The 27,610-nt window shown below is 51.8% G+C and overlaps 1 protein-coding gene across 1 annotated transcript; it reads left to right on the top strand.

Moving 5' to 3' along the window:
- Positions 1–1,519: 1,519 nt before the first annotated feature.
- Positions 1,520–25,618, top strand: Aif1l (allograft inflammatory factor 1 like). Its single transcript, XM_051166720.1, has 6 exons — positions 1,520–1,674; positions 1,821–1,882; positions 14,433–14,499; positions 17,580–17,621; positions 22,591–22,753; positions 25,107–25,618. Exons 1-6 carry the CDS (start codon positions 1,644–1,646, stop codon positions 25,192–25,194), a joined length of 453 nt encoding a protein of 150 aa, XP_051022677.1. The 5' UTR covers positions 1,520–1,643; the 3' UTR covers positions 25,195–25,618.
- The last annotated feature ends 1,992 nt before the right edge of the window (positions 25,619–27,610 follow it).

Genomic DNA, 27,610 nt, shown 5'->3' with positions numbered 1-27,610 from the left:
GCCAAGCTACACAGAAGACTGTCAGACATGAAGGGCTGCCTGTAAGACGTTAGAGCTACTGAGCCTCCCTGCCCCCCCCCCAAAAGGAGACTGTTCACCCAGCCTGTTGCACTGTCTGCAGCTGATGCAGGCTCCAGGTCCCCAGCTTTTGTGAACTGTCCTCCGTGCTGGGGTGGGCTTTGATGACGCAGCTGTCTGTGAGTCGTGTCTGCTCCTGTAAGTGACCCTTTACCCATATTCCTGTAAGTCACCCCAATAAAACTCATTGGTTTGCCAGGCTGGCTGTCGGCAGTATCTGTAATTCATTCCGTCTCTTCGTGGGTTCCCTAGCCAGGGTGAGTTGGTGTGGTGCTGTGTCTCTTCAGGAAAAGTTTGTCACCAGACAGTAGCTAACCCACCTAGCTGGGGGCAATAGGCAGTCTGAAACTGGGCCAATGAGGGCCCTGTTCTGAGTCCCTCAGAGGGACCGCTAACTGGCTGGCTTTGAACTCCCAAGCCTTTGTCAGTCTACACTGCAGTTCCTGCTCCTGTCTCCCATGTTCTGCCGATTAGGGAGTTTGGATCAAGCGCTCAGATTCAGGCCTGGGATGGATTAGTGAGCAGAGGAGAGGCACCCAGGAGCCCTGCCCTGCTCTCTGAACATCTTCCCTCCCTGGAACCACATCTCATTCTGTCTGGACCACTGTCCCAGGATCCCAATCTCAGGAGTCCTGACCTGAGACAAGTCTGGGGAAGCGGGGAGGGGGCGTGGTTCCTGGATCCCCAGAGACATGCCCGAGGTAGTGGCATTTCCTTCCCGTGGCCAGGACTATTCTGTGTTCTGTGTCCTGTGTCCACGAGGGAGACCCTCCCTCTCTCTAGAAGATCGGTCCCATTGGACAGTAGAATTCATGATCGCTTTCTTTTCTTCTTTCTTTTTTGTTTTGTTTTTATTTGCTTTGTTTTGTTTTTTTCCCCCGAGATAGAGTTTCTCTGTGTATCCTTGGCTGTCCTGGACTCGCACTGTAGACCAGGCTGGCCTCGAACTCTGCCTCCCGAGTGCTGGGATTAAAAGGCGTGCGGCCATGACTGCTTTCTTTACAAGACCCTAGCTCTTGTTCGTCCAACCTGGCTTCTCCTCGAGTCGCTGGTTGGTTGGTTTATCACCTATCTCGTACTTTGGGGAATGACTTGACACACAGAGGGAAGTGTCAGGTACACCGTGAGCGCCCAACACACGTATTTATCTAATTGATTTAATTGGTGTCATAGTGGCACTACAGGGCAAAGGTGACAGTAAGGTGACAACCTCTATTGGCACTTGATCTTCGCAACCAGCTCTGCGAAGTTCTTAGTGAGACGTGATATTGTCTCTTCTGGTGACGCAGGGACCGGGAAAGAGGGCGGTACCGTCTTGCATTTTCGGCATCCTCCAGCAGAGGGGCGGCGGCTGGCCAAGCGTCCAGCAAAACAGCCGCTTTGATACCCCTGGCGCGGGCGGCCGCGGGGAGGGGCGCGGGAGGCGGGCCGCCGGCGGGGCGGGGTGTGTCCGGCCGCGCGGTCCCTCCGCCCCTGGGTCCCGTCGCCACACGCTGCCTAAACTCTGGACCAGACGCACTTTCCTACCCGTTGTCCCTCGCCTTGTCCGGAGTCGGGCGCACACCATGTCGGTCGCCGTCAGCAACAGGTTCCAAGGTAGGCGCCTGCTGTCCCCGCGCTGTCCCGCGCCCAGCGTTCTTGGATCGCCACCTGTGCGCGCAGCGCGGCACGCGCGGGAACTCGGAGGGGCGCGTGGCCCGGGAGGTCCCCTCGCTTCCTCGCTGCCTCTTTGTCTCCCGCAGGAGGGAAGGCGTTCGGCTTGCTCAAAGCCCGGCAGGAGAGGAGGCTGGAGGAGATCAACCGGGTAAGCCGCGCCACCGCGGAGGACAGAGTGCGGGCCCCTTGCGCACCGCACTGTACCACCCCACCCCCCAGACAAAATCATCCCCTTCCTCCCCTATCCTTGGCCTTCCTTAGTTGCATATCTGGCCCTTGCCGTGTGGCCTCCGACTCCAGGTAAGTACACTGCACCCTTAGTTTTCTGCCTGGCGTCTCGGGTTGCAAGTTGTAACTCTCTGACCAGGGAGGTGGGGCCGCTGAAGGAACCCAGTGTGGACCGCAGGGGCTTCCCGGGAGCCCGCTGGGGACCACCTAAAGGTTTTGGCGCCAGAAGGCCCCACTGGGCCAATGCTGTCTCCATGGACCCTAGATCTTAACACCAGGGGTTGGCTGGCAAATGCTGGCATTTTCCTGTCGCCTCCCACCTCCAACCTCAACACACAGCTCTTTTTCACCAGCTTTTAGAAAAGTTGCCCGAGGGACTGCTTTTTTTTTTTTTTCCCCTTTTTCTTTTTGCTGGTGCTGGGGAAATTCTAGAAAGAAATCCTTCCGCTGCTGCCAGACACACAATAGCAGCTCCGTACGTTTGCTACTGAGCGTGTAGATCCCAGCAGATAAGCAACGGTGTCAGGGCCTCCTGGATTGGCAAAGCAAAGAGGTGGCACAGCCTGTGGCTTTAGGGTTCCCAGGATCTGGGTTCAGATGTGACTGGTGTCTCCAGAAGGGCTTTTCATCTCCCGCAGGGTCACTTTGTGGGCTCAGTAAGGAGAAGAGCTGGCATGGTCTTGGGTCCAGCGCTAAGGAGAACAGACATCCCATGAGGGTATTAGAGTTTTCTCTTCTTCTTGTTTTGCTATACTGGAGACTGAGCTCGGAACCCTCCCCATGCTAGGCAAACACTGTACCATTGAGTTATTAATACAGGAGGGGCAGAGGTATGCCAGCTGATACAAGGCTATGCGTTTTCTCTTACTTGCCCCTTTGGTCCCTTGATACCCAGAGTGGCAGGCTCTGGGTCCCTCCCTGGTCAGGAGCTGGGAGGTTAGCACACTGGACATCATTGGCGATGCCGGGGCTGTGAGATCCTGTTCATCTCCCTTTTCCTTTATTTCCGTGGATGGCCTAGACCTGGACAGGTGTCTCTTCCCATGCATCAGCTCCAGGAGGCCCTGGAGGGTTCTGGATCCTCCCATGCTACCATTCCCTTGCCCCTTGTCATAGACCATAGCTTCAAGGGCCTGTGTACATATGTCTGGGTGCCGGGCCCAGGCCTGCTGGGCTTCTTGAAGGTCCCCTAAGCACTACCCTAGCCTTGGCTGCTTTGCTCTCTGGACCAGAACCTGGAACCTGACCTTGTACACAGCCTCATGGGCTTCTTGGTTCTGAGCTAGCTGTCTCCACCCACAGCTAACAAGACTCCAAGCCAGAGACAGCTGGATCCGGGCATTAGGTGACCTTAGTTAGGCAAGTCAAAAGAGCTGAGACCTTGTGACTTTCCATGCTGGCCCTGCCCTTGGAGATGCAGGGTGGGTGGGGGGCAGGTGGCTGAAAAAGAGGAGTGGCTGTGGCTATCAGGGGCTGAGTTATGTCAATACTGGCACCATGGAGAGTGGGCAAGTCGGGGCCGTGATCGAGCCACTTCAGGACTTCACACACCCAGAGAGGGCAAGCAGCTGCACCGAGGCCACACAGGCGCCAATGCCCCAGCTTCGCTGCGGGATGTGGGTTTTGAGATCTTCCCCGTGAGTGAGGTTAGGCTGCAGTAGGGCTGGAATGGAAGCCAGAGTGTGGGTCCCTAGGGAATTATGCTGGATGACTGAGCTACTCCCTCATTTCAACAGGCCAAGGTAACCATACTTTAGTTGGAGCCAGGAGGCAGGCTGCCAAGCAAGGGCTCTGTGAGTTTCAGGAAGATGCTTCATCTCTTTGAGCTGCCTTTGCCAGCCAGAGATAATAGTAGTGATTCTTTACCCCCCCCACAGCCTGATGATACGTATGAAATGCAGAGCTGGCGGCTGTTGTGAGCATCATCATTTGTGTGTGTGAGGTCTCCAGGTATAGGAAGCGGGCATGGAGGGATGCCAGAGCTGTGCCAGCTGGGCCCAGCGGCTTCTTTTGAACCCCTTGCAACAGTCAGTGGAGGAGGACGAACTCAGAGTTACGAGTGCCTCAGCTTGAGTGTCCCAGCCTGACCCACGGCCATGGCTGCAGTGGCACGTCCTCAGAGTACGCCATCCTAGAGAGCTGTGTTGACAGTCAGATTGTCCTCCATTGAGAGTATACCTTCTCTGCTGGAGTGTGGACTCTAGGGTGCTGGGCCGGCCTGGGCTGAGCAGTGCAGTGCCTGTTGGCCCCATAAAAGCAGGAAACCTTACAGGATATGACTTTGTGACTAGCTGTATGGAGGTTGTGTGACTGGACCACCTGTTGTGCCCATGAGCCTGGCTCTAAGGAGACCACCCCCCCCCCCCCCCCCCCCCCCGCCTCAGTGGCTGCTTGCTTGCAGGAAAATCGCTCTATCTTAGCAATTGTTATCATGAGGAAGTCAGGAGTCAAAGTTGAACCCTCTAGTGGTGCTAGAGGACCCTGAGGGGAAAAGGGGGCAGGGGATGTAGTGCATGTAAACATGTTTTTGTTTTGATCCCAAGTGTGGGATAGGTATTGGATGTAAATAGGTTTTTGTTTTGATCCCATGGATGGGATGGTAAACAGACTTGTGAGAGAGCAGGTGATATTTATCTACTTAGAAGTCGGACCATCTCTTGGGGGCGGGGCTTGGTTTTTGCCAGCTGAAAACCATCCTAGTACAGAATCTGAGAAGATATATACAGGAGAGAGGGGGCTTTTGGGGTCTTGGTATTGTCTGGCTGTTCATCGCTCCACTTCAAAACGTTGCTAAAGAGAACCGCTCCAGCTCCAGGGCTTCGAAGCTTTGGGCTCCCAGCTGAGGCTCTGGGTTCCCCTTGCTCCGGGTTCCAGCAGCAGCTTTGGTGGAACTGCTAGTCTGCTGAAATCCTGCCCACTATGCCAGGGAAATTGTTCCCAGGAACTAAATCTAACAAAGTCTATTTCCCCTGTTTCCATAAACCTCCTTTGTCTCTTATCTAGGGTAGGTGGTTTGGAAGGGAGGTATAAACACTTAAAGAACTCCAAATAAAGTAGGTTTGGAAAAGTTGGAGCCTACAATGGGAGCCGCACATAATAAGTACAGCTTTTAGGGGTTTACTTTAGTTTTTTCTTTTTAAGATTATTTTTAGAGCTGGACGTGGTGACGCACGCCTTTGATCCCAGCACTTGGGAGGCAGAGGCAGGCGGATTTCTGTGAATTGGAGGCCAGCCTGGTCTACAAAGTGAATCCAAGACAGCCAGGGCTACACAAAGAAACCAAAAAAAAAAGAAAAAGAAAAAAGATTACTTTTAGAATTTCATTAAGTTATTAGTATATACGTATGTGTGTGCAGCACACACAACATAGACTGTGTCCGAAAGTGAGGACAACTTACAGGAGTCGGTTTTTCCTTCCCATCTCGTGGGTCCCGGGGACCGAACTCACGTCATCAGGCTTAGCAGCAAGTGCCTTCACCTGTTGAGCTGCCTCAAGATCCCACTTGGGTTTCTGCCATCATTTTCTGGACACTTGGAACGTGCTGGTGCTGCACCAGGCGTCCTGAACGCTTGCCTGGAACATTGTGTGGCGTAGGCACCCTCATCCCCATTTTACAGACTACCAGGCTCAGGGGTGGGGTGGGGTGGAGGAGGAGGAGGGGGACTCGAGTTAATGGCAGAGGTGGTTGTGTGTGCCTGTCATCAAAGCGTCTAAGGGGCTCAAGCAGAGGGAGACCCTGTCCCCAACAGAACAAAAAAAGAAGCCAGCCACAAAAAAAAAAAAAAAAAAAAAAAAAAAAAAATTAAAAAAAAAAGAAGCCAGCCACATTGGAACTCAGGATACATATATGTATATGTATATATATACATTTGCTTCAACCCTGTGTTTCGGTGACCCCTTTTGTGGCTGCCCAGCCCCCCGCCCCATCTGTGGGTGTGTACATGTCAGCAGTACTGGAGCAAGCTGGACTAGGCACGTGCCTCCTACTCCTTCCACATAGCTGGCATTCCCCACGCCCTGATGGCATGGTAGGTGACCCCAGGACGGCCAGGCCCAGCCTTATATGGCAATGGGAGAAATTTTCTCTGTCTTCTCATAGGAACCTAGAGACGCTTCTAGGGCTGGGCTGGCTATCCCCTCGGAGTGCCTGTGCCCTGGGGATGAGCTGGGGGTGGGAGTGGGTGGTGGGGGCCTGCGATTGGGTCCCCATGCCCGGTGTTCACTGTGCATCGGCTCACTGATCCGCCTCAATGGCGCGCTCCAGCACACATGTGGAGAGAGAGAGAGAGAGAGAGAACCCTCAACATCCCTCTGGGGCAAGGACGATAATATCCCTGTCATAGAGACAAGGAAATGAAGTCACCTGCCCAGGGGTGCTCAGCCAATGAAGGGGCAGAGGCAGGATCCAGATGGGGTCTGTCTGACTCCAGACATCACCCACAGACTGCTCTGGCCCCGGCCCCCCAAGACAGCTGCAGCTTTGTGGTGACCCAGGCCTCCCTTGCTTAGGAAGGATAAGGATCTCTGGCTGCTATCCCCAGGTCTCAGCTCTGTTGGGTCAAATGAAGGACAGTCTGGCATCCCCTGACCCATTTAGGTGCCTAGTGGTTAGCTCCTCGGCTACCTGGGAAGGAAGCTGGGAGGGCGCAGGCTGGGGTGTGGGGCAATCTCTGTCCAGAGTGACTATTTCCTGCCGTCTCTCCCAGCCACCTGGGGCCTTTGAGAATTGACCCAGGAGGCTATGCAGGTGTGTCTCTTCCTGTGTCCCTGGCAGTGCCGCTCTGTCCTTGCCTGTTGGCATTGAGGGCACCCGTCTCTCTTGCTCTTCCCTTAATATATTATAAAGGAGATTGTGATAAGGGGTCACGTGGGCCTCTGGGGATTCAGTGTCCCCTGCAGGTCTGGCCAGTTGTGACCTTGCTGTGGCCATGTCACGGACAGCTGGAGATGGAATTTCTATGAGGTCTGCTTTATTGTGTGGGGTGTTTGTCTTTAGCTGCCCCATCTGTTGGCGAGGACACCGTGTCCGGATAAGGCCCCAGAAGGGTTCTGGGGAATGTGAGCCTGCTGTCTTTGTGGGTGCATGTTACAGGTTCCTGCTGCCCATCCGGTGCCAGGCTGGGCATTTGTGGCCTGGCCCTGGCCCTTTGAGAGCCTGTGGGCTGTGTCAGAGACCACAGGATCCCAGCATGATGCTGCCTGTCATTGGCACTCACAGGGCACCAGTCACTAGTCTGTTGGCCAGCTTCTAGGATGCTGATATATGCAGCCCTTTTCTCTCTCTCTCTCTCTCTCTCTCTCTCTCTCTCTCTCTCTCTCTCTCTCTCTCTCTCTCTCTCTCTCTCTCGGGTTCAAGACAGGGTTCTCTGTGCAGCCTTGGCTGCCCTAGCCTCACTTGGTAGACCAGGCTGGCCTCGAACTCATAGCCATCTGCCTGTCTCTGCCTCCCAAGTGCTGCGATTAAAAGGCGTGCGCCCTCGGGAGGCAGAGGCAGGTGGATCACTGTGAGTTCGAGGCCAGCCTGGTCTACAAAGTGAATCCAGGACAGCCAAGGCTACACAGAGAGACTCTGTCTCCAAAAAGAAAGAAAGAAAGAAAGAAAAAAAGGTGTGTGCCACCACGCCCAGCGGCAGCCTTTTCTTTTTATGGTGATGCTGGGGATCGAACCCAGAGCCTGACGCATTCGAGACAACACTCTGCTCATATAATACTGCTCTGACGTAGCTGATGTGTAAAGACAAGCCTGGAGGGTCAGGAACAAATGCTCAGGAAGGGAGTTGAATCAGAGCTGTGGCAGGTGACTTCCGGAGGCCTGACACAACATGGACTTGCTAGCCTTTGGTGCTTTTGTTGTTTTGTTTTTGGCTTGTTTTTGAGACATGGTCTCTTGTTCCCCAGGCCAGCCTGAAACTCACTGTGTAGCTGAGGACAGCTGTGAACTTCTGGGCATCCCCCCTGTCTCTGCCTCTTGAGTGCTGAGATAGTCAGTGTCCCCACAGGACCCAGTTGGGTGTAAATTCTTGTTCAAGAAACTAACCCCTTTGGTCTCTGAGCATTTGGGATGAGGTTGAGGTGGAGGGAGAGGGGACTTCTGTTTTTCTCAGGTGGCTGACCACGACAGCTGGGAGCTAGGGTGATGGTGGCGTAAGCCCAGGCTTTAAGGATGAAGAAAAGCTTGCCTTTGAGAAAGGGTAGCCAGAGGGTCTAGCCTCCTCTGGGGGCGGGGTGTCTTCATGACATCATGTCAGGGCACAGATGCGTGTGCCCTCTCCCTGTATAGCATTGTGGGTGAGGCTGACACACGGCAGTAAGACCAGCTTTATATGTAAGTCATCTTCAGCCAGGTGAAGTTCCCTGAATCCTTACCACAGACCATGAAGGGGTCCATCACTGTGACCCCACTTTATAAAGGAGGCAACTGTGAGGTCCATTGTGGAATAGTGAGTCATCCAAGGCCACAGAGCGCTATAGATGGGGAGCCTGGGGGAGCACCCAATCAATTCACCGCACCCCTCCCTTGTCTCAGCCCCTCTGCGCTGTACCTGAAGTCCATCCATTATGACTTCAGAAGGCTTGGTCCCTCTGGGGTCTCAGTTTCCCCAGCCATTGACCATTGGGACACAATCTAAATGTTCCTTCTAGGTTTTGAGGCGGAGTGGACGCTTTAACCCTGCCACACTCCCAGTCCTCCCCTGGGGCCTTATGAGTCCTTCATAGCACTTCGTGTTTATCATGCCATATTTCGTTCAGCCTTTTGTTTTTCCTGAAAAACTTATCTTTGGGGACAATAGGTTGGATTAGGAAAGGAGATGGGGGTAGTATGAACCTTTGGGGCAGGACTCCCCGAGAATAATCTGCCATCATCTCAGGAAAGGTGACATCTTCCCCTGCACCCCGTTTGGCTTCCTTTTCCCAGAAATTTGTGACCTGGCCACCACCTCCTTGTTTGGGGCAAGGAGGAAGCTGGGATGGCCCAGGGATCTAGGCCCCGAGGGAGGTGCTGATCTTTTATAACCTTGAACTAGTTCAGCAGCCCCGCCCACGTTCTTGTCCCATCTGTCAAATGGTGTGTCTAGAAGGAAAATAAGGAGTCTACCTGCTCCTTGCCAAGCTCCTTTTGTTTTGTTTTGTCCCCCCCATCCCCCCCAATCTCCCCCAGACCCCCCCCCACAAGACAAGACTTCTCTGTGTAGCCTTGGCTGTCCTGGACTCCCTTTGTAGACCAGGCTGGTCTCGAACTCACAGAGATCCGCCTGCCTCTGCCTCCTATGTGCTAGCATGAAAGGCATGCGCCACCACACCTGGCCAGGTCAAGCAAGGTTAATGATTTTTGGGAATCTGGTTAACAAATGGATGGTGGTCTCTGGAGTGGGTGTTACAAGCTGACACAAGACATGGTACACTCCTAACAAGCAGTTAGTATTGACAGGCGTCAGGCGGTCACTAGTTCCCACTAGCTCTCAAGGCAAGCCTAGGAGATAGCTAGGATCCTCCTCCTCTTCTGGTGAGGAAACGGAGGCACAGGCTGAGATACGGATTTTCACATGGCTGCTGAAGTGAACTAGCTCAGGCATCCCGATTCCAGTTCACGCCTTGTGGGTAATTTTACTTTTCTTTCAAATATCCAAGCTGACTGCTAAGTCTTTGCATAGCCCAACTTCAAGGTCCAGTTCAAGGGTACCTGTCTTGAGCAAAGCTTCTCCAGAGGCCAAGCAGGGCTGTGGGAGAGGCTCAGGGCAGGGAACCTGAGTTCCCTGGGCTTGGGTAAGAACCGAGAATCCAAAGCCTGGAGTGAAGGTGGAAGCTGGCCCCTTGGCCTTTGAGTTCCCACCCTACCTTCTGCGCAGCCGTCTCCTCTGCTCCCAGCCAAGGACACAGCTGTCCCAACCAACCCAGGCCTACCTACCCACACATGAGTAGGTCAGCTGCTTTTCCCACCCTGGTCACTCTGGTGGCTTGAGCATTTGTCACTCTTGGCTCCAAGGGAAGATGATGTGACTCCATTCCTGGAGTCCACTCCAGTGTCTGTCACACGCAGCCACAGTTTTGGCAAAGCTGCTTATTTCCAAGAGAAGTCTGGAGGAAATGGTGGGGGACAAATGGCAGGCTTCTGCATTCACTAAACACTTGGTGGAGTGAGGGCCTGCTCTAGGCTGGCCACTGTAGGGTGCTGGGCATCTGTAGGTTGCCAGGACAAAATGTCTGACACAAAGAAACCTATGGAAGGAAGGGTTTAATTTGGCTGGCACTTTTAAAGGACATCCATCCTAGTATGGAAGGCAGCATGTCTCGGGACTGTGAAATAGCTGGTCACTTTGCACGCGCAGTCAGGACACAGGTGATTGCTGGCACTCAACGTGCTCTCTCCTTTTTGCCCCCTGACTTATTTAGCCTAGGACTCCAGGACCCTTGGGGTGGTGCTGCTCGAATTCAGGATAGGCCTTCCTTTCTCTGTTATACCTCTCAGGAAACACCTCCACTCATTCTCAGAGGTGTGTTCCCGTGGTGATTCCAAGTCCCATCCAGTCCAAGGCTGAGCAGCCAGCATAAGGGGGGACAAGCCGATTCATGTCCTGGGACTCACCTACTGCCTTGGATGGCTTCTGCTTCCGCTGGGCATGAGGACAGAGGGAGGCCAGCTGCCTGGTCTCTCGAAGCTCATTTCCGGCTCAGCCACTTGCTGACTGTGACTCAGGGGACCTTGTTTATCTTGTCTGAGTCTTCATCATCCACTCCTTCCCAAACTCTGTTTGTTTGTGTTTTGTTTTTTTCCAGACAGGGTTTCTCTGTGTAGCCCTGGCTGTCCTGGACTCGCTTTGTAGACTAGGCTGGCCTCAAACTCGCAGTGATCCACCTGCCTCTGCCTCTTTGAGTGCTGGGATTAAAGGTGTGTGCTCCCACGCCCAGCCTTCCCAAACTCTTTCTTTGCTTTTAATTTATTTACCTTTATTTTATATGAATTGATGTTTTGTTTGCATGTGTGTCTGTGTGACAGTGTCAAATCTTGGAGTTAAAGACAGTGAACTGCCATGTAGGTGCTGGGTTTTGAACTCAGGTCCTCTGGAAGAGCAGTCAGTGCCCTTAACTGTGGACCATCTCTCCAAATTCTTTTTTTTTTTTTAAGACAGGGTTTCTCTGTATAGCCTTGGCTGTCCTGGACTCGCTTTGTAGACCAGGCTGGCCTCCAACTCACAGCGATCTGCCTGCCTGTACCTCCCGAGTGCTGGGATTAAAGGCCTGCGCCACCACCGCCTGGCTCCCTTCCCCTTTTTGATACTGCTTGTCTCCACTGACCTAACGTGCCCCTCAGTGGACACTTGAGGGATCCAGGACCCTGAGAGGCACTAGCTTTACTCGGGTCACCAACAAGTATGAATTGTCCCACTTTTGGTATGGGGCTGGGGGCTTGGCAAAGAGCTAGGAGAGGGAGCCCAGGGGAAGGGCCACTCTCCACAGAGCCAGCAGGAAGGGGACAGCAGTGGCTGCTGTGTCCTGGGGCTAGCCCCAGAATCAGTTACAAATTCTCCGTGTGCTTCCCCAGTGCTGTGTGGACGAGACATCTTGTGTGACCCCTCTGCTTGTGTTCCAGCCTGTAAAGTCAGAACGCGAGTGGCCAGGGTGACTTCGTCAGATAACATGGTGCTGGCCTCAGTGGATGCTTAGCCAAAATGACCCCTTCTGAACCCGGGGAGGGGAGCCACACACGGGTGGAATGTGAGCTGCAGAAGGGTCAGACAGAGGTCACTTAGGTAGTATCAACTCCAGTCTGTTAGGTTCACAATGGACTGAGGCGGAAGTGAGCTCTCCAGATGTGTGCGTACAGGTCGGTGTCATTTAGTGGGAAGCGACATCTGGAACTTAGGAACAGATTGATTGGCACATTTTATCTCGGTGGGATTAGGTATGTTTGTGCGCGCGTGTGTGTGTACATGTATGTAGAGGCCAGAGGTCAGCCTTGCTGTGGAGCTGTTCCTCTGAAGCCATCTGCTGGGCTCGGTTGAGACTTGGGGCTCAGCAGTTTGGCTAGGCTAGCTGGTCAGCAAGCCCCAGAGATCCTCCTACTGCTGCTTCCAAAGTGGGGGTGGGGAATACAAGCACATGCTGTCCTGCCTGGCTGTGGACTTGGTACCGGGGATCGAACTCGGGTCCTTGTGCTTGTGTGGCAAGCTCTTTACCCACTGAGCCGTCTGCCCAGGCTCCCTAGCCATGTGGACTCTGCTGCTTTAGGATGGGAACTTGACTTTGTCCTCCCTATTTTCACTGCTCCCTGATGCCTAAGTACGGCACAGAATGCATTCAGGCTGTGGCCCCCGAGGAAATGCCCAGTGAATGAATGGTGAATGGAGAATAGTTAGTTGGAAGGGAATATTCCTGCTGTGTCCAGATACGTAGCTCACTACAAGCTGAGCAAAGGTCAACTATAGCATCTTGATGCTGCCCCTGTTGGGTGCAAGCAGTCATAGATAGCATAGTTTTTGTTGTTGTTGTTGTTGCTGTTTTTAGATTTTATTTATTTATTTTATGTATATGAGTGCTCATATCTGAATGTATACCTGGATGCCAGAAGAAGGCATTAGATCATTTTATAGATGGTTGTGAGCCACCATGTGGGTTCCAGGAATTGAACTCAGGACATCCGGAACAGCAGCCCCTGCTCTTAACCGCTGAGCCATCTCTCCAGCCCCCTTGTTATTTTTTTTTTTAAAGATTTCTTTTTATTTTATGTGTATGAGTGTTTGGCCACATGTATGTATGTGGACAACATGCATGCAGCACCCACTGAGGCAGAAGAGGGCATCAGATTGATTAGAACTGGAGTGACAGGTGGTTCTGAGCTGCCATGTGGGTGCTGGAAGCTGAATTCGGATCCTCTGCAAGGGCAGCCAGTACTGTTAATTGCTGAACCATCTCTCCAGATCCTTGATGTTAATAATTTTAAAGTGGTGGTGGTGGTGGTGTGTTTTGTTGTTTTTGTTTTTCTTTGTTGTTGTTGGGTTTTGTTTGTTTGTTTTGGTTTGGTTTTTCGTGACAGGATTTCTCTATGTAGCCTTGGCTGTCCTGGACTCACTTTGTAGACCAGGCTAGGCTCAAACTCACACTGATCTGCCCGCCTGTGCTTCCTGAGTGCTGGGGTTAAAGGCGTGCGCCACCACACCTGGCTTTTTTTTTAAAGTTTTTAAAAAATTGTTGTTGTTGTTGTTTAAGTTTTATTTATTTATTATGTATACAGTGCTCTGCCTGTGTATACACCTGCAGGCCAAAAGAGGGCATCAGATCACATTATAGATGGTTGTGAACCACCATGTGGTTGCTGGAAATTGAACTCAGGACCTCTGGAAGAGCAATCAGTGTGTTAACCTCTGAGCCATCACTCCAGTCCTAAAAAGTTAAAAAATAATAATAATAATTACTTAGTCTGATTTTATATGCATTGGTGTTTTGCCTGCATGCATGTCTGAATGAAGATGTCAGATCTTGGAGTCACAGACAGTTGTGAGCACCATGTAGGTTCTGGGATCTGAACCCAGGTCCTCTGGAAGAACAACCAGTGCTCTTAACCGCCGAGCCATCTCAACTCCCTGTTGTTGTTATTTTGAGTCATAAGACTCTTGATCCATAGCCCAAGTTAGCCTTGAACTTGCCATCCTCCTGTCTCAGCCTCCCAAGTGAGGGGAATAGCCTTTTGTTTTAAGATCAGAGACCAGGAGCGAAGAACTTCCACCTGTGCATCTCTCAGAGCTGTGGTTTGAGGTAGCGTAAGTATGGTAGAGCTCAGTAGGATTTCCTACGGTATAAGCATCAGTTTCCTCAGACGTAAAACAGACATGGTGATGGTAGCTACCTCCTGAGGTGGCTGAGAGATCTGAAAAGCGCTCCAGTGTGCCTGAGGTCCACCAGAGGTGGCTGTTATTTGGATCTTTGCCATAGCTGCCCAGAATATCCATCTGGTTCTGAAAGGGCTCAAATATGTATCTTCTGTAGTGCATGAAGGAAAGCACGCTGGGCAGTAGGCTTTATTTTACAGCTGAGAGCGGAGGCGGGAGGGTAACCTTCAGTCATTTTCTGGCCAGAGCAGAGGTAATAGCACAAAGCCATTCGTGGCCCGCATGCTATGCCTTCAGACTGATGGGGAAGGGCATGGTCCACTGAACACAGAGAGGTCATGTGAGGACCACATACCTAAGCAGTGAATGACAGACTGGGTAGTTGGCTCTGGAGCTCACAGCTTCCCAGATCCTGGGAGCTTGGTGTTCTGGGGACAGCACAGGGTACATTGCTGAAGGTGTTTAGTTCTCTGGAATAGAATCTCTGGAAAGCCCTGTCCCCAAGCTGCAGAAAACACTTCCTACCACCAAGCTGACTGTGTGAATCTGCCTTGAGGGTTGGCTGGGGTGAGCTCTGCCAAGGGTTGCTTATGGGTGACCTTTGTCCTCAACCCTGTCTCAGTCCTGTGGTCTCATCTCTGTAGGAGTTCCTCTGTGACCAGAAGTACAGCGATGAAGAGAACCTCCCGGAAAAGCTCGCGGCCTTCAAAGGTGAGCCAGGGCTGCCTGCCCCCCGCCCCCTGCAGAGCTGGCTGCTCCCTCAGCCCATGGCACACAGGACTCCTTGGCCATATAGACTGCAACTCTGCTTCATCCAGAATGCCTGACTTCACATCAGGCTTTGAGACAGGCAGGGGTCCCCCAAAGAGGCAGGAGCAGGCCCCTTTCCCCTTCCTGTGCCACTTTGGGTCCCTGGCTGCAGGCCTGCTCTGGGCCGGGCCCTTTGTCCCATGGCTGCCCAGTGTGGCTCAGGTTGGCTCCTATTCTCCCCTTCCAGGCCCTGCGCACTCCCAGGGCCCCAGCACACAATCTGCCCTTTGTAAACCATCCTTGCATCTCCCCCTCCTGATGGAGCCTCTCAGGAGTCCCTGTGGAGAATAGACATTTGTGTCGCTACAGTGGGGCAGGGGGGCTGAGGGGGGTGGGGGTGGGGGTGGCAGAGTTTCTACCCATTGAATCCCAACAGCACAGGATGAAAAGAAAACAGGGCCCAGGAGCCTGCGTAGGGAGAGGGGCAGTATAAAGGTCCCTCTGTTCAGGGCCCTGGTGCTTGGTCCTCTGCCAGTGGCTGGAAAGGAGAGGAGCCTGGCAAGCCCAGGCAGACCCACCTTTCCTGCCTCTGGGATGTACTTGGGGGATGGGAACCCTGGACTCTCTAGAGGATATCCAGGAGATCCCATCCGCCTCCCAAGTGTTTGCAGTATGGGCATCGTCCCTATCCCACGGCCAAGTGCCTGCCTCACAGCAGAGTTGCCTTGGCCAGGACTTAGGTAATATTAAAAACGACCAGCAGGTGCTGTCAGCCCATGCAAAGCCTTGTTCAATAACAGCTGGCATGCTCTCCTGACCCCCCACCCCCACCCCCAATCCCTATCCTTAGGAGGCAGATGGTAAACGGTATTCATTTACAGACCAGCGAACCTGGGTTTGGGGAGGCAGGGTTATTGGCAGAGGGGTCACATAGCTCACTTGGGGCAGAGCTGAGACTTGAACCCTTGTCAGCATCCCCAGAGGCCCAGGTCTCAACCTAGGTAAATGGAGGGTTTTGTTTGTTTCTTTAAGCAAGGAGTGGGAAGCAGGGCAAGGCTGCAGGTGAGGTGTGCAAAGGCTACTGGGGGCCCACTCCTCATGGGGGTGGCTCTAGGAAGGAAAACAGGATCTTGGGGTCTGAAGTCACATCTTCATTGATGGTAAGGTTGCATTTGTTGAGCAGGAAGTCCTAGTGGAATGTAGTTTTTGTTTTGTTTTAGTTTTTCCAGACAGGGTCTCTCTGTGTTGCCTTGGATGTCCTAGGCTCACTTTGTAGACCAGGCTGGCCTCGAACTCATAGCGATTTACCTGCCTCTGCCTCCCGAGTGCTAGGATTAAAGGCGTGCGCCACCACACCTGGAGCAATGAAACATAGTTTTGTAGGAAAGAAAAAGACCCAAAGGTCCTCAGGCCATTCATTTCTCCGCTTTCCAGATGGTGTTCGTTGGGCGCCAGGCTCATGGCAGGCCTGGGAAACCACATGGGACGAGACCTGAGGGGTGTGTGCTTGTGTGTGGGCATGCATGTGTGTATGCATACATGCATGCATGCATGCCTGTACAGGGGCAAGGGTAAGCACAGAGCAAGGAGAAACCAAAGTCAGCAGGATGGAGGTGCCCAGTTGAGGGTAAAGTCCTGAGGGGCCCCTGAGCACGCCTGGGAAGACACGTCAGACTGAGGAACCAGCCCGGTGAAATGGAGGGGAATAGGGTGCTTCCCATTCTGGTTGCCCTGTGGTACGGATCAGACCGTGAAGGCCTGCTCTGCTGAGGTAGGGTGACATGTCCAAAGCTACACAAGCGCTCTCTGGTCAGAAGACACCAAGCTGGTGGCTCCCACCGTCTTTCCTAACAGCTTTTCCTAGATCCTTTGGCTGGGTTGGCAGGGTTTGGGGAAGGTCTCCAATTGCACCTTTGAACTAGGGTCCTTCTCTGGGTATCAAAGCCAGGCTTTCCTATCAGCACCTCTTGGGGTACTTGCAGATGCCCCAAGGCCTGTTCCATCACACTCCCTACACTCGTAGGTGCAAGTCTCCAAGGGCTTAATTTGGTTCCCTCACTTTGCTGCCTCCTGTAGGCTGCCTTCCTCCTACCAGGGTCAGCATGGCCTCTTGCCACCTTCCCCTCAGGGCACCTGGAGGACAATCGTGCAAGCAGGAGTACTGTAGATATTGTTTTTTTGTTTGTTTGTTTGTTTGTTTTTTGAAAGAATTCAATCCAGTAATGGCGAGATGGCTCAACAGATAAAAACATTGGTCACAGAATCCCAATGTCCTGCGTTCATCCCCCAAACCCATGAAAAGAGAGAAGAACCGATGTCACGAAGTGGTCTTCTGGCCTACACACACACACACACACACACACACACACACACACACACACACACACACAGATTCAGTCAAGGGATGTAAGGCAGTTTAAGCATAAGTTCATCTATCAAAGCTAAGCAAAGCAAACCTCCCAAAGAGATTGGAGTGAGCTTTTGCTTTGTTGACTGTAATGATGTTTTTATGAATATTTATGAAGTGTGTGGCATATTCATAGGGAAAGGTGGTCCAAATCATAGTCGATCAGATCTCCATTTTAGGGTATTTCTTCCCATGATCCTTTAGGAAATCCTACAAGAGAGGCTAATATCAAGACCACAATACAGCAATATTATTATGACACCAGGTCTTTTGAGGAGGCATACCCTGTGTGTGTGTGTGTGTGTGTGTGTGTGTGTGTGTGTGTGTGTGTTGCCCTTATATGGCAGGAACAACCAGGCTGGAGCCATTAGCATATTAACTACACAGGAACACTGTGCCATCAGGACAGTACATCATGCACTATGGTTTTTTTCATAGCTAAATCGTGCCTACCTGGTGTCAGGAAAAGGTTTCGGCTCTTTCAGCAATGACAGCTATATAACTGGATTCCTGGGCTGGAGACAGGTGTCAAGGACTCCCCAAGGATTCGTTGACCCTTTCCAGGGAGTCACTGGGCTCTAAAGAGAGAGCTGTGGCTTGCAAGCTAATGGTAGTTTTTGCTTTTGCTTTCCAGAGAAATATATGGAGTTTGACCTGAACAATGAAGGAGAGATTGGTGAGTGGGTCCTGGGCAAAGGAGGAGCATGGGTAGAAGGTTTGAGACCCAAAGAACCCTACCGGTCTAGTGGGGGCCACTGGTTGAAGCTGATGAAACCCTGATACTGCCCCAGGGGACCAGTGTCCTGTCACCAGCAGCAGGAGACACAGAGACTTCCACTGAGCGGGTACTGGGATTTTGATTCACATAGCAAGAGAGAATTTCAGAATGAGCTGCTGTCATTTATTTATGTATAAATAATGTAATATGTGGGGTGTGTGTGTGTTTGTGTGTGGGGTGTGGGGTATGTGTATGTGTGTATATGGTGTATGGGGTGTGTGTGTTTGGTTTGTGTGTGTGTGGGGCGTGTGTGTGATGTATGAGGTGTGTGCACGCACATGTGGTATGGTGTGTGTGTGCGTGTGTGGTGTGTGTGTGGTGTATATGTGTGGGGTGTGTGTGTGGTGTGTGGTGTGTGTATGTGTGTGTATATGGTTTATGGGGTGTGTGTGTGTGGTGTGTATGTGTGATGTATGAGGTGTGTGCGCACGCACATGTGGTGTGTGTGTGTGTGTGTGTGCATGTGTGGTGGTGGGGGCATGGGGGGCTGGGGTGTATCAGGACAACGTGCTGGAGCCTGTTCTCTTCTACCATGTAGGGTCTGAGGTTTGGGGATCAGACAGGTTGTCAGGCTTGGTGGCCCCCTTCCTCCCTTTCCTGCCTTCCCCGCCTCTCTCTAGTATTTTGAGACAAGGTTGTGTCTGGCCTGCAATTCACAGACCTCTGCCTACCTGTAGATGTCTCCAGACATCACTAACTTCTCTTAATGTCTGTTTGATCTATATTAAAGCCTTTTAATAAACTCCAAATAAACTTCATTAAGAAATAAAAAGGAGGGCCTGGAAGGATGGCTTCGTGATTAAGGGCACCTGCAGCTCTTGCAGACAACCTAGGTTCATTTTCTAGCACCTACAAGGTGGCTCACAGCCCCAACAATTCTAGTTCCAGAGGATCTATCACTCTCTTCTGGCCTCCATAGGTACTGCACACACAGTGCACATTTAAAAAAACACACTCATAAATATAGAAATAAATACAACCTTAATTTTTTTTTTTTTTTAGCTGAATGGCGATAGTGCACGCCTTTGAAACCAGAACTCTGGAGGCAGAGGCAGGTGGATCTCTAGTTCAAGGCCATCCTGGTCTACAGAGCAAGTTCCAGGACAGTCAGGGCTACACAGAGAAACCTTGTCTTGAAAAACCAAAGATAGGGGCTGGAGAGATGGCTCAGTGGTTAAGAGCACCGCCTGCTCTTCCAAAGGTCCTGAGTTCAATTCCCAGCAACCACATGGTGGCTTACAACCATCTGTAATGTAACCTGATACCCTCTTCTGGCCTGCAGGTGTACAAGCAGACAACACTGTATACATAATAATAAATAAATCTTAAAAAAAAAAAAGAAAAACCAAAGATAGATAGATAGATAGATAGATGGATGAATGGATGGACGGAAGGAAAAAAGGGCTGGAGAGATAGCTCAGCAGTTAAAAGTGCTTACTGCTCTTGCAGAGGACCTGGGTTTGGTCCCAGCACTCATATTGGTGGCTTACAAACAACTGTAACTCCAGCTCCTGGACGCACACACATACACATAATCTTAAAATTACAATAAAAATTAGAGAGGATAAAGGACAGAGAGAGAGAGAGAGAGAGAGAGAGAGAGAGAGAGAGAGAGAGAGAGAGCGTGCAACTAGGGCTAGGTTTGGATAAGTTGACAATAGCTATCTATATAGTTGTCTTTCCGAGGGCATAATCAATATCTAAGTTTAAAAGATTAAGTAAAAATGTTTTTGCATACTTCTTATCTGAAGAATTTGTCTTTCCATAAATGAGATTTTACGGTGTTTTATGAGTGTGCTCTACAGGCTTAATGGGCTAAAAAGATAAAGTCGTAGCTCACAAAGACCAATGGAATTCTTACCATACACAGGTCAGTAGGAGGTCAAGACATGCTCTGACTGTAAACAGGGCTTATGATCTTGTCTGGGAGATTTTTCTCAGAACAGACAACAGGGCGTGCTGGTAAGGTTAACTTCAGGGGTCACCCACATTCTGCCTGCTAGCACAGCTGGCCAGCTGCTCTGTGGCTTTTTGTCGGGAATCTCTTAGGGATGGGAATACCGCCTCTGCAGATAATCTTCACAGCTTTTTTAAAATTTTTATTTTATTTTTTATCAGTCGGGTTGAGATTCTCCAGTCTTTGCCAGTAAGAGACTTAAGGCATTTATCCTCGGGGCCAAGGGAGCCCCCTCTACCTCCCCCCCCAGCCCCCACTTCCCCCCTTACCCCCGTTCATCAACTATCTTTCTAATCCTGCCTCAAGCCAAGCCCACCCTGAGCCCCTCCATCTCTTGGCCCAGCTCCACTGTCTGAGAATCCTCATGCTGTGCCTCCCTGCTGGATTGCTCAGCCTCCCACCACGGAGCCTAGAGCTCCCTTCCGACCCCAAGACCTGCAGAGGCTGCTTGACTCCTGGACCGAGGGGCCGCTGGTTCATTCTCCTCAGGTCTCTTGTGTGCTCGCTGCTGCCTCTTGTCCTGTAGTGACAAAGAGTGTAGACAGTGCCTCTCAAGTCCAGCAGAACCCACTGCTTCCTGCCACCCAGGTGCTGGGCTGACAAAGGCACAGAAGTGTGGGGATTGCAGGCGTGCGCCACCGTGCTCACTTTATACAGGGCCTGACGGAACCCAGGGTTGCACACATGGTAGGCAAACACACTAGCCACTGAGCTATGTCTTCAGCGGGTTCTTTGTTTTTTTCTGGCCAAGGTTGGCCTGGAATTTACTGTGTAGCTCAGGACGACCCCAAGCAAATCTCCTTCTCCAGCCTCCCCAGTGCTGGGATTACAGGCATACACTACCACAATTGACTTACTAGCTCTGAGTTTTAGAAAATCTGCTGTGCAGTGGTGGCGCACGCCTTTAATTCCCAGCACTCGGGAGGCAGAAGCAGGTGGATCTCTGAGTTCAACGCCAGCCTGGTCTACAGAGGAAATTCCAGGACAGTATGAGCTACACAGAGAAACCTTGTCTCGAAAGAAAGAAAGAAAGAAAGAAAGAAAGAAAGAAAGAAAGAAAATTAAATTACAAGTATTATTTATTTCTTTGTGAGGAGGGACTGGCCCTTTAGGGCGTTTGACAGTCAGAGGACAGCCTGAGGGAGTCAGGTCTCTTCTTCTACCATGTGGGCTTCAGAGATCAAACTCAGTACCTCAGGCTTGGGAGCAGGCACCTTTCCGCGTCTTGCTGAGCTATCTTGCCAGCCTACTATTTTCTATTTTAGCTGTTACTGATCAGGTCACGGCTACTATCTCTCTAGCTGGATCTGGTCCCCTCACCAATGAGAGGGTCACAGTGGGTCAGGGCCAAGTGTCCTCCAGAAGTCTTGCCAGTTTGAAATGTGGTGGGCAGCCTGTCAGCTCTATGCTCTTTGCTGCAGAAGCTGCCAGCTCGCAGAAAAGCCTGGACAGCCTAGCAGCTTCTGGTCCTGCGCATAGTGTTGCCCACCTCAGCCCTGCTCACAGCCCCAGGATCTGCCCTGCCCACCCTCCTTTGCTGATCCATTGTTCTGCTGTGAACAGTTCTCAGGAAATAGCCTCAGATGTTGGTGGGAGCCCAGAGGTCGAGCAGAGGCTCCTGGGTGGTGGAGCGACTTTTTGGTTCCTCCCTTGTTTTTCTTCTATTTTGTTCTTTTGTTGCTTTTCCTGCTCTGAAGGGGTATTTTTGGCTCCCTGTCCCTCTGGCCTAGGGAGAGTCCTAGAACAGCAGAGTGGAAGTGGCAGGTGGAAAGGGTCTCTGCTGGGCTGTGCCAGAGAAGGTTTGGCGGCCCAGGCCTGGGGGAAGCTAACTCCCGGGCGCCTTGGCTCACCCTAACCCAGAGCATCTGCTGGGATAATGTCCTGTCTATCCTGTCTGCCCAACACTAACAACTGTTTCTCCCTCTCTCTGTTACCTTCAAACTGGTTGTGCGTGCACGTGTGTGTGTGTGTGTGTGTGTGTGTGTGTGTGTGTGACACTGCCCACCACACTTCAAGTGTTTCTCTATGTAGCCTTGGGTGTCCTAGACATCGATTTGTAGACCAGGCTGGCCTCGAACTCACAGAGATCCGCCTGCCTCTGCCTCCCGAGTGCTGGGATTAAAGGCGTGCGCCACCACGCCCGGCATCAGGTGTCTTTTCAATTGCTCAGTTGCTCCCCCCTTTCTTTTTGGGGCCTGGAGCTTATTGATTTGGCTAGGCTGGATGGCCGGCGAGTCTCTTGGATCCTCTCGTCGGTCTCCCCAGACCCATGATTACAGGCTTGTGCCAGTGTGCCTGAATATTTCCTTAAATTATGGGGCATTGAGCTCTGTTCCCCATCCTTGCACAGCAAGCTCCTTACTGACTGAGCTGTATCTTTTTTTTGTTTGTTTCTTTTTCGAGACAGGGTTTCTCTGTGTAGCCTTGGCCATCCTGGACTCACTTTGTAGACCAGGCTGGCCTTGAACTCACAGCGATCCACCTGCCTCTGCCTCCCGAGTGCTGGGATTAAAGGCGCCTTCCTCCTTATGTAGCTCAGGCTGGCCTAAATCTTGCAGCGATCCTCCCGCCCCAGTCTTTGAACTGCTTAGATTACAGACATGTCCCAGCCCTCATCCCAGAGAGGGGAAGCAGTCTTCCCCAGGACCTTTAGTCAAGAAGAGCAAAGTTTGATTCCAGGCCAGGTCTGACTCTAGAAGTGCAGGTCCCCACCTGCTGGCCTTTACTGCCACTGAGGAGAGCAAGGAGGACTCATCCCTGCCTCCTCAGGAGGATCATCGCTGGCTGCAGCCTGCAGGGGGAGGCGGTCATTGTCAATTGTGTGAGGGGGGGGGTGTAGGGCATGCCCGGCTCCCTGCAGGGCCTCAGTGTCCTGCCTCCACTCAACAGATGTGCTTTTCCTCTTGACAGATCTGATGTCTTTAAAGAGGATGATGGAGAAGCTGGGGGTCCCCAAAACCCACCTGGAGATGAAGAAGATGATCTCGGAGGTGACAGGCGGTGTCAGCGACACCATCTCCTACCGGGATTTTGTGAATATGATGCTCGGCAAGAGATCGGCTGTCCTCAAGCTGTGAGTGCCTCGTCTTCTTGTGGTGACTCAAAGCAGCGTATTTCTGTTCCTTTCGGTTATTGTCAGTGGACAGATGCTATAGTCAGCCTTAGTGGGGCATGGTGGGCACATCCCTATTCTTTTTTGTGTTTGTTTTGTTTTTGTTTTTTTTTTCAAGACAGGGTTTCTCTGTGTAGCCTTGGCTGTCCTGGACTTGCTTTGTAGACCAAGCTGGCCTCGAACTCACAGCGATCCGCCTGCCTCTGCCTCCCAAGTGCTGAGATTAAAGGCGTGTGCCACCACGCCCAGCTCCACATCCCTATTCTTATCACCAAGGCAGCAGATGCAGGAAGGAGGGGAGTGTCAAGGCTATTTTTAGCTACACAGCAAATTTAAGGCCAGCCTGGACTACATGAGACCTATCTGAAACCCCTTTCTTTACCTCCCTGCCTGAAAAAGTCAGCTCTATCTTGTTCTCTAATGGCCCTAATGGGCAGGCTATCTTTAGTCCTTGAACTTTGGTTTCTTTTGTGTGTGTGGGTATGTGTATATGTGTGTGTGTGTGTGTGCCTGTGTCCATGTGCATGTATGTGTGTGTACATGTGTGTCCTGTGCATGTGTGTGTCCCTGTCTGTATCTGTACCTGTGTGTCCGTGTGTCCCTGTACACGTGTGTGTGTGTGTGTGTGTGTGTGTGTGTGTGTGTGTGTGTGTGTGTGTTTTACTGTATAGCTTAGGCTGGCTTTAGCTTTGGAATTCTGCCCTCAGCTCTCACCCGCCAGGATTACAGTTTGCATCTCCACTCCTGGCTGATTCTCAGTGTGACCATTGAAAGCGGAGCTGATCACCCATGAAGCCCTGTCCTGAGGGCTAGTGAGATGAGATGGTTTCAGCCTAGTGCCCAGCTGATGGCAAACGCCCATGTGCGACCTCTTTAGGATTATACCTGTCTTGCTTCATGAAGGCGCTTGTTCAGCTAGGGGGATGGAGATTGGCAATCAGTAGATGGCACAGCCTGAGTTTGGCTGCCAGAACCATGTCAAAAGCCGGTATCATGGCGCAATCCTGTATCCCAGGCCTTAGAAGGCAGAGACAGGCAGAACGTTGGGGCCCACTGGCCAAAAGTCTCAGTCTGCAGAGAGAGCCAGTAATGAGGAGTGGTTCTTTTTTTTTTTTAAAGAAGATTTATTTATTATGTATACACTGCTCTGCCTGTACACCTGCGGACCAGAAGAGGGCATTAGATCACATTATAGTTGCTGGGAATTGAACTCAGGACTTCTGGAAGAGCAATCAGTGCTCTTAACCTCTGAGCCATCTCTCCAGCCCCGAGGAGTGGTTCTTGAGGTGCACACGCCTTCAAGGTGTTGTTCCGAGGCCCACAGAGGCCAAGGGACTAGCTCCTGAGCCCATGTTTTGGTGTGGCCAGAGCGTATGGTGTGCCCGTTTTTGTATAAGCTTGAGTCAGTCAGCTTGGAAGCAGTAGGCCAGCAGTAAAATGCCCTCAGTCTCCCCGAAGGTTACATTTTTGAACCTACATTGTCTCCTCCCCAGGCTGGACTGGACTTGCATGTAGCATAAAGGGGAAGGGTTTTGTTTTGTTTTATTGAGACAGGGTCTTTCTTTTTCTTTGTGAGATAAGGTCTCTGTTATGTAGCCCTGGCTGTCCTAGAACTTGCTATGAAGACCAGACTGGCCTGGAACTCACAGAGATCCTTCTGCCTCTCCCAAGTGCTGAAATTAAAGGCTTGCTTCCCAATGGGAAAGGTTTTTTTTATTTTGTTTTGTTTTTGGTTTTTTGTTTGTTTGTTTGTTTGTTTGTTTTTTGAGACAGGGTTTCTCTGTGTAGCCTTGGCTGTCCTGGACTCACTTTGTAGACCAGGCTGGCCTTGAACTCACAGTGATCCTCCAGCCTCTGTCTCCCGAGTGCTGGGATTACAGGGGCGCACCACCATGCCCGGTCCTTCCCCAATGGGAAAGTTCTAAAAGACTTGACAGTAATTTTGAGCAGAGCTCTGGTACAGCCCACCCTTCTTCAGACAGCTTGGATAGGGGAAGGGGACAAGGCCTGGGAGCTGAGGGGGTGGGGTGGGGGTGTGGTGGGGTGTGGTGGGGGTGTGGTGGGGTGGAGAGTTGTCCCTTTTTCCACTATGGACTGCCTGCTTGAGCAGGTGGGGAGTCCCAGTTTTTTTCTTTTGTGAAGTAGGACCATCATCCCCTTCCGCACAGCTGCAGTGTGATCTTTTGTGTGGTTCTTGCCAGGACAGCCTAGAGGCGTTCTGTTGAAGAGCCTGCAGGAAAAAGGCTGGGGAGCTTTGTGTATGGGGGGGAGGGGTCTTAACCCTTCATCTCCTTTTTCTTCATCTCCAACCCAGGGTCATGATGTTTGAAGGAAAAGCCAACGAGAGCAGCCCAAAGCCGGCTGGCCCCCCTCCAGAGAGAGACATCGCCAGCCTGCCCTGAGGACCCCATCTGGATCTTCCGGGCCGCCAGCCCTGCCCCTGCATCTCCGTTACACTCTCTCTGCCTCCTCTACCCATTGTGATCTGTCTCATGCTGTTTGTCCTAGTGGACTCATTTTCTTTTCCACTTCTACGTCTTTACGTAAGCACATATTAACCTGCCTTAATGAGGCTGGGAGTCCTGAACCTCAGGGCCCCTCCTCTCTGCTTCGGGCTGCCCTGCCCTCCCTATACAAAAGGGCTGACGTCAAACCAAAAACTCGAGAGAGGGCATGGGGGGCTGCAAACCTCATTTCCCATGTTTGAAGAAGACTTTGTCCGTCTGTTCATCTCTCTTGGTTGCTAAGTTAAATACAGGCTGCACGTTGGGCCCCGGTGGGCCCCTCCCCTCCCCCACTCTCAGACGAGCCAGAGCAAGCACAAAGTTCCAGGGCTCCTAGGACAGCTTCGCATTTCCAGCGTTGCTGGGATTCTAGCAACGGCCTCGCAGACATAACTGGTCCCTCTTGGTTCTTGCCTCTGTCCATTGTCAGTGACGTGACTCAGGTGGGGTGGGTGTGGGTGTGAGGAGAACAACCACTGGAGTCCTTCAAAGGATCCAGAAGGAACTTCTGGCTCTCCTCTCTTGACTACACCGTTACAGACAGCTCAGAGGGACGGTGCAGTCCCACTGTCCCTTGCGAGGTCAGTAAAGGGTGTTGGAGGCACAGGTGAGGGTGGCGTGGGGGAGTCTTACTTTCAGGGAGGTTTCGGAGGGCGCCAGGGCCAGGGGAGGAGAGCAGTCAGGTGATCATCTTGAACCTTGGACAGAGAAGCAGGCTGATTGCGAAACGCCCCAAATCCAGCTGTTTACCTCCTAGCCCACCGCCCCTCCCTTCACTCACTCAGCGGTTCATCTTGGAGTACTTTTTTTTTTTTTTTTTTTTTTCCATCTTGGAGTACTTAGTACAAGCTTTAAGTCCTGCTTTGTCTTGACGCGTGCTGTGTCCAGCTCATAGCTCCCTTTTCAAGTCACTCAAGACCTGGGGCTTGGGGATCACACAGAGGTCACCTGCCAGATTTTATCTGGGCCAGTCCTCTCATTTCACTGCTGGTCTACAGCGGCTAAGTGCCTTGCTGAAGGTCAGGGGGTTTGTCTGGAGTTAGGAAGAGTGTGGCCTGCACCCCAGGTGGTGGTCAGGTGCCCTGCACCCTGCTCTAGGCTGCATTGGTCAAAGGAAAGGGGAGGACCGTCTCCCAGCCTGACACATGAAGAAGGTGTCACCCTCTTAAACACCTTGGCTCAGGACTCACCTCCCAAGAGCCTCCGGGTTGGCAGTGGGGCTTGGGTGAGGGCCAAGACTGCCTTTGCAGCCCGTCATCCTTACAGCTGCTTGGTGGGTCCGCCGAGAGCATTCCCAAGAATTCATGCATCGAGGTATCACACATGACCCATCTTACCCGAGTGGGGACCTCAGCCTTGACCCTGCCTGTGTTCTGGAACCCTTTACCGTGGGCACTCAGGACAAGTCATTCATCAAACCTATTTCTCAAGCACCTGCTATATTTCCCTGAGTCCAGAACCCAGCAGGGAAATGGACTGATACGTGAAATGTATGTATAGTGGGAAGTCACACCCAGCCGGTGACAGTGTGATGTGAGGAAATGGGCGTGGAACAAGGCGTGAGTACTCTGTAGTCCCAGGAATCCAAGCTGGGCTCACGACTTGGCCGGGTCTCTTATGTAAGACCCTAAATGGGAAAAGACTGGCACCTGTTATTTTCCTGTGACTCCACAGTTCAATACCCAGGGTGCTGTCCCCACTGGAGCTTGAGAGAGTGAAGCAAACAGGGCACACTGGAGTGGCCAGCTCCAGTTAATCCGCTGGCCTCACCCAGTTCAGCTCAGGAGAGAGCTCGTTTAGCTATGACTGGCTGAGTTTCCAGCCTAAGTAACCACTTCAAATGCACAGTCTAGTTGAAGTTTAAGCCCCAGCATTCCTCCCTCTACCCTCACCCCACCCTGTGACTTTTTTTCTTTGTAAGATTAGCATCTCTGCCTTCATTCCCTGGCTGGATTGAGGCCTCCGACTGCATTCAGTGTGTCCCAGTTCTCTGTGACAGGGCAGCAGGACCGTGAACCAGGCTCAGTGGGTCCACACCTCATGAGATCACACCCTACCTCCAGAAAGGAGTGTGCTGCAGACAGAAAGAGGCTCTGATTGTGGGAAGGACCCTATGAGTCCCTTCAGTGGTCTATAGGTCAACCACCCCCCCAAGATGGTCTTTAAAATAACTCTTAGAGTGGAGGAGGAGTTGGTATAGATTTCAAGTTGCATCTGTTGGTTCCAGGGTTCTTAACCTCTCTAGTTAAGGGCTTAGCTTTCTTGGGATATCAGCTGTCTTATTTTTTTCCAAAAAAGACCAAATTTAACTGGT

The sequence above is a fragment of the Acomys russatus genome, chromosome 24 (genome assembly GCF_903995435.1).
Source record: "Acomys russatus chromosome 24, mAcoRus1.1, whole genome shotgun sequence".
Taxonomy (NCBI): Eukaryota; Metazoa; Chordata; class Mammalia; order Rodentia; family Muridae; genus Acomys; species Acomys russatus.
This window is presented reverse-complemented; position numbering and strand designations above follow the sequence as displayed.